Raw genomic sequence first — 7,396 nt, forward strand, 5'->3', positions numbered from 1 at the left:
ACATGCATTGTATACCATCATCCACGACAGTTCAAGGCAATTAGAAAGAGATGCACAAATCATCTTAGGGCTGCTTCTTGACAGACAAATAATTAGCTGGGAAAAGTCCTGGTAGACATTATCAGTCTTCAATCAATCACCATGTAGTTGACCCAAAAACAATGAGTCAGCTACAAGGGGAACATTGTGAGATCCAGAGGAGGGAGCGGCAAGAGCCAGAAATTAAAAACAGGTCATACAAGGGTCCAGCAGACGTTGGTACTGGATCTACACTCAAGAAATTCTAGACAATCTATTCCAAATACAAATCTTCACCCTAAGTGCATGGAGGTTAGATAAGGATAATTGCTTAAACTGCAAACTTTTTGACCTTCAAGCTGATTCTTTTCTTACAGGTCTCTTTTGCTATTTTATAGCACTACTACAGTATGATACGTATTTTCATATGTGCTCTTTATCACAGTATGGTAAATAATGAAGAGAAAATTGATTTAAATGCTACTCTATAAATCAGAACTTTCATGGGCAATTTTTGCTGGTTTCACAGCACAGTTTGCTTTCTCTCTCATTCTTAGGTATTTTTACAAGGTGGTTTAAAAAATGTGAGTTAGTTGGGGAACATGTTTAAAAAACCTACAGCTTTGTACTTTCTATGTAATGGAAAAAAAGTGTCTTTCTGTAACATTATGGGGTTAATTTATAATTACTTCACGTGAAATGCCCTTTGAAAAACTGTCTGAAACAGAAAGTTGAGGCTTATGAGTAAATGGTCTCCATACATTCCCAAGGAATGTGGCTTCCTACGAGTAAACAAAGCATTTAAACATACCAAGAGATTGTAAAACTATGCTTTCTCTTTATTTGAAGATGTTTTCTATTAACAAATCTGCTTAACCTGGAGTTCTGATTGCATATTTAATCTCCTTTTCTAATTCTCTTTCAGATTTTCCCTAACACACTCACGTCCAATTATGTTCTAAGCCATCTAATTATGAAAAATTGGGGTCAAATGGCTTGCTGGAGAGTTAAGAATTACGCAAGAATTTCTGAGCTGACTTTTATTGAATGTCTGAATGCTTCCACAGTGACAGTGGTGTATATTTTTGCAAAAATCTCTAAGAACACCATGCTTTTCTCATAAACGCCAATTTTTTTCCACCTCAATCACTTTTCCTTTATAGAAAGTATCACAGCCACCATTATTTTAATAAACAAAAGCAGAAATAACTTCTGAGTTCTTTGTTGCACTTCATATGCAATTTTAAGCACTTTTACAAATGTTTCCCAATTATTCTTTGTCCTTTAGACTAGCCCAGAAATCTGGGATGAATGCCATAAATTGGAAGACAAACATTCTCATCCACTCCTGGGGTCCACACTATCACAGCTTAATCATGGGGAGGAGGAGAGTCACTCCAATGTTTCCTAAGGCTTTGTCTCAACCCTGACCCTATCCCCTGGTGCTCCTTCTCAGAAAAGTGAGCCAGAATTAAGGAACAGGTTAAGAATGCTGTTCTTTTCTTTAACGGTATAGGTTAAGTTCCTTCATTCATGAATACACCCAGTTCCTCTAAAATGCAGAGGCTGTGTTCCTGCAGGGCCCACATTAAGGAAAACACACAGTGTAGTACTCACTGTGTCCAATGTCATGTACATGCATACAATCATTTTATCTACCTCCATGTTGCTCTCTCTCCAGACATGCATATGTGACTGGAGGAACATTCCCTAATTCTGCAGGGATATTCAATCCAAAAGCATAATGACAGTGTATGTCCTGACAGATTTGAAAGAATGTACTGAATAAATACTATATCAGGGCACCAGACTAGGTATTTAGATAGGTACAAAAAAGTAAAAGGAAGGCCCCTGCCCTTGAACAGCTTGCAATCTGAGGGGGTCTAAACTGGCAAATTCTAAGGCCACTGCAAATTTATTTCCCCCATGGTCCCTGTTTCCATCCTGGAGATTTCAGCACTTGCCAGCTCAAGGACAAAGATACAAAATGTCTCTGGACCTGCATTTCATCATTTGGAATGCCAAAATCACAAAACAAATAACTGGGCTGTCTGTTAGTGGTAATGATGATTATTGTACTTACCTTAATAATCACCTTCAACCTCTTGTGTTGTACTGTTCATTTTTCACTGAACATTTCAATCCCAAAACATTGCGTTCTCAACCCTGAAACTGCCCAAGATAAGTGTTGACCCTTGTGTCTCATTTACTGATCTTTCTCTAACAAGGACTAATTCATTCCCTTGTTTGGAACTAAGTCATACTCTTTTATATAGCTCCACTGGAGTTTGCTGTTCCTCCTTTGCTCTTCATCCATGCTTCCCACAATAGAAGATTGGGCAAATTCACATACATTGATACAATAAAAGCTGACTTATCTGGCACTTTCCTATCCTAGATACAGTCTCCCAATTCAAGAGCAGTCTTGACTGATCGATCCTCTGTGTGGAATACCCCCACCAAGGAGTCAGAGGAATCTACGATGACCAGGATGTGTCTGAGGCATCCCGCTGAGGGACGGAGGGAAGGAGGGACTGGGACTAATGATAACAAAAATAATACCTTGATCTGTAAAGCGCTTTCATTTTTCCACAGCACATTCACACCAATGATCTCATTTTATCCTCAAGCAGTATGTGTTTCTAGAGCTCCTGTGGGAAGTTCCTTTTAAGCACAGGAGGTCTAGCAGGACTGCCTGCGGCAGTAGCACTCAGACAAATGGTGAGATGTTCTACTAAGCTGATTGCAGCCTCTCTCTAGCAGCCGATTTGGGAGCTGATGATAGACCAGATTTCCAGAAGCTGCATTCCTACTATATGGCAGGACTTGACATATGAGTGAACTCCCACTCTCTAGATGTCTGCTCTTTGGGGTCTTTCCTCCAGCCAACAGGCCCATCTCTTCCCGCTTCAGTCTATACTTCACTCTGCTGCCCGGATTATCTTTGTAAAGAAAACGCTTTGGGCATGTCACTCCTCTCCTCAAAAATCTCCACTGGTTGCCTGTCAACTTACGAATCAAGCAAAAACTTCTCACTTTCGGCTTCGAGGCTCTTCATCACCTCACCCCCTCCTACCTCACCTCCCTTCTCACCTTCTACAGCCCAGCCCGCACCCTCCACTCCTCTGCCGCTAACCTCCTCACTGTGCCTCGTTCTTGCCTGTCCCGCCGTCGACCCCTGGCCCACGTCTTTCCCCTAGCCTGGAATGCCCTCCCTCCACACATCCACCAAACTAGCTCTCTTCCTCCCTTCAAAGCCCTGCTGAAAGCTCAACTCCTCCAGGAGGCCTTCTCAAACTAATCCCCCTTTTTCCTCTCCCCCTCCCCAACACCCTCCCACTCTACCTCCTTCCCCTCCCCACAGCACTTGTATATATATGTACATATTCATTACTCCATTTATTTTACTTGTACATATTTATTACTGTATTTATTTTATTAATGATGTGCCTATAGCTATAATTCTATATATTCTGATGGTTTTGACACTTATCTACTTGTTTTGTTTTGTTGTCTGTCTCTCCCTTCTAGAATGTGAGCCCGTTGTTGGGTAGGGACCGTCTCAATATGTTGCCGACTTGTACTTCCCAAGTGCTTAGTACAGTGCTCTGAACACAGTAAGCACTCAATAAATACGATTGAATGAATGAATGAATGAATGAATAATCCTAATTACATCAGTCTCTCTAGCCTTATTCCAGTACTATGCAAAACTTCTCTGGGAAGCATTCTCCAAGTCTAAAGGGAAGGAGTAGCAGTGAATTCCAATGTTGGCTTTCTGTAAGATTGGCCTCTTCTAATCCTTTTACTCTTTAGTTGTTGATACCTCCATTGGTACAGCCCTGGTGCTTCTTTAGGTGACGGAAATTCGGAATAACATGCACTCCCTGCGTCTGCCTCCCACCCGCCCACTTAATCTATCAACAAGCTGATGAACAAAGCTTTTACAGAATTAAGCTACCTTTTTAGGGTTCAGCATTAAGGGCAAAACTGCTAGCCTTGTCTTTCAGCATTTCTAGGACACTACTTCAGCATAATTTCTGTTGGTTAACAGAGAAGAGGACAAGATGTTAAAAGAGAAGAGGACAAGCCAGATAAACTGGTTTTGTAATTCTCTGTGCGCACCCCATCCATGAGCATATTATGCCTTTCCAGACGGCTCCTAGATGGCTCAGGTCTGAGGAGCTGACTAGTCCCTGAAAATGACAATGGTCTGAAGTGTTTTGCACTTCGGCAAACTTGATCTTTGAAAAAGCCAACAACTACAAAAGATGCATAGAAGTGGGTAATGTTGCATGCACGCATGCACAGAGGGTGTTGGGGGAAAAACTATGCAATGAATTACAAGTTCACCAATGGTGAGGGAATTGCTAACGTCTTTCCACCTGAAGCAGAGTGGCTCTTATGGAAAGACTTTTCTGGGAGTCAGAGGACCTGGATTCTAACCCTGGCTCTGCCCTGCTGAGTGACCTTGGGCAAGTCACCAACATCTCTGTACCTCAGTTTCCTCATCTGTAGAATGATGAAAACGATCAAAACCCCTTCTCCCTCCAATTTAGACTGTGAATCCTATGTGGGATGGGGACTGTGTCTGACCTGATTAACATGTGTAGTTTAGAATAGTGCTTGACACATAGTAAGCACTTAACAAATGCTATCATAGTAATAGTAATAATAAAATTGGTCATTCAGTGTCACACTGTCCCATGTCTCAATAATAATAATTATTGTGGTATTTGTTAAGCAGTTACTATGTGCCAGGCACTGTTCTCAGTGCTGGGGTAGATACAAGGTAAATGGGTTGGACACAGTCCCCATCCCACAATAAGGCTCACAGTCTTGATCCCCATTTGACAGATGATGGAACTGAGGCACAGAGAAGTTAAGTGACTTGCCTAAAGTCACAGAGCACACAAGCGGCAGAGTCAAAATTAGAACCCAGGCCCTTCTGACTCCCAGGTCCATGTTCTAGGTCACAATGCTTCCTCTAAGAGTTATTCCACTGAAGCAGGTGATCTGAAACATACTGCCTGTCCATATGACAATTTCCAGTGGAAAGAACTGCCAATATATGCCGCTTTGTGAGGTAAATGGAGCCTTCTGTTAGATGTTAGATGTATCAAACTCATGCATTCATGTGCAAAATGATTTTACCTTTCTTGCTTCTTTGATCATCTTCCGAATAGTCTCCTTTATTGTGAGAAGGTGTGCTCGTGGTGGATGGAAAAGCAGGTCGATGTGTGTGCTGCCAGAAAGCCCAGGCATCACATACGGCCAACCGAGGTCAAGGTTCGGAGCTTCGACGTCAGACTCCATGGGCCAGTAAGTTCCCGACGAAGAAGTATCATCACAAGAACTATCACAGGCATGCCCTGTACTGTGGGCAAATTTCTTAGCATTGTTCAAGATATAATTAATTTCCTCCTCGGCTAGGAACTCTGCAAACCTCTCCTGGACAAGAAATTCATGGTATGCTTCTAGCCCGCTTTCAATCAAGGTATCGACAGCAACGCGGTACCATTCCTTATAATGAGGTTCGATGTAGTTATCTGATTTGCATTCATCATTTAAAGATGACAGCAGGGATGACGACTCCATTTTTGTGAGCATTCAGGCACTCTTACAATTCCATTCAAGCAGTGGTCAGTTGTATCTGGGGAAATAAAGGAGAAGAAAAAGAAATCAGGAGCTGCTTGATTCCAAACATACTACGTCTCTTGTCTATTCCAGCTGTCAATATTTCAAAATGGCAGGTACTTCATTCCAAGGGTTTATGGAATCTGCTGTATCTTTGATGGATTGTCCTTTGATCTGCCACTCCAGCAGATCGAGCAGCCCACCTGACCACAATTAGGAGAGAGGTTTGTTCTGCCTAAGCCAAGGCTTTGTGAAGAATGGGATACACAGAAGCAGGTTCAAATGCAGAAACAGATCTCATGTGGAATAAATGTATGGCAGCCACAAAAAGACCTATCTTGAAGTATAGGCAATTCAGAAAGGAGCGGTCAGCAACATTTGAAAACAGAACATCCAGACACGCAAACACACATCAGATTCTGGGTCATGTTCTATCTCTGAAAACGTCATTTTTAGGATTAGTTATCAATTCCTTCTTTGTGCTTCTCAAGTAGGAAAAGATAGCCTTTGTTTCTAAAGTCCAGATTTTAAAATTTAAATTACTTCTACCACCTTTAAGCTCTGAAAGAGCCAATGGACTTATTTGTTTTAACTTTTAAAAAATCAAATTATGATTTTTTTTCTGTTCCTTATAAAATACCTTCCCTTTTATATAGTCATTAAATTATTAAATACCACTTCTGTGAAACTCAAAATATTCAGAAGAAAATAAAATAATGAGTGGACTCCTATTTGCTATAAATTCCCAAGCTCCATATCCATGGTGGTAGATTTTGAAATCCTTTTATGATACTTGCATCAGATTCTTCCAAAATAGGAGCTGCAAATTGTGACTATCAGATCAGGTGGCAGCAAGCTAGCTCACTTGTTTGTTTTCATTTCCATGTTAATTTGGGAGGAAACCCTCCTGGGAGGGTAACTTGCTCCTCAGCTCCAAAGCATTAGCTACTACTGCTCCCACGCCTCTGGGGTCTGGAACATATAATACTTAATAATCATGGTATTTGCTAAGCACTTACTATGTGCCAAGCACCGTTCTAAGCACTGGGGTAGACAGTGCTTACTGTAGTGCCTTGCACACAGTAAGCACTCAATAAACACCAATGATAATGACACAAGGTTATCAGGTTACAGTCAGTCCCTGTATTCCATGTGGTTAGGGCTCACAGTCTAAAAAGGAGGAAGTAGGATTTAACCCCCATTTTACACATGATGAAAAATTCATGATGAAAAGTTCTTTTTTTTTTTCTGAATTTCTGGAGGTGAGGGGAAGAATGGAAAGAGGAGGGGAAAGGGAGAAGGAGGAATTCCCACCAAGGAAGCCAGGCAAATTAGCCTGGGACTAAGGAACTTTAACTAGGCCTCAAACTGAGAGGACAAGACAAGTACTTAGAGCAGCACCTTGCCCATGGTGGATGCTCTAAAGGGGTTGGCAATGTACCTGTGGTAAGAACTTTGAAGAAGCAAGGTTCATATTACACATTCTGTTTTTGAAAAGTGTTTGATTTCTCTATGCTTGGGATATGACACTGCTACGAATGGGTGGGCTTACATAGCCACCATAGTTCCTCATAAACTGACAGGGAGGCTGAGTTCACTACACCCCAACAACCTGCTCCATTAATGGGATGGGCAGTTTCTTTCTCAGTTTAGTGGCAGAGAAAACTCTGCATAACATGGCATTGAATGAGAACAAAAGATCATTCAACCCATCTTAGGAAAGGGAATATTTTATGTTCAA

At 41.5% G+C, this 7,396-nt stretch overlaps 1 protein-coding gene across 1 annotated transcript in view; it reads right to left on the reverse strand.

Annotated features, from left to right (window-relative positions):
- The window catches only part of FAM83B (family with sequence similarity 83 member B), a 69,807-nt gene extending 64,191 nt beyond the window's left edge, over positions 1-5,616 (reverse strand). The window contains exon 1 of the mRNA XM_038748993.1: positions 5,173-5,616. Coding sequence (XP_038604921.1) covers positions 5,173-5,616 — 444 coding nt within the window. The remainder of the gene's footprint in view (positions 1-5,172) is intronic.
- Positions 5,617-7,396: the final 1,780 nt, after the last annotated feature.

This window comes from Tachyglossus aculeatus, chromosome 1, assembly GCF_015852505.1.
Source record: "Tachyglossus aculeatus isolate mTacAcu1 chromosome 1, mTacAcu1.pri, whole genome shotgun sequence".
Classification (NCBI taxonomy): domain Eukaryota; kingdom Metazoa; phylum Chordata; class Mammalia; order Monotremata; family Tachyglossidae; genus Tachyglossus; species Tachyglossus aculeatus.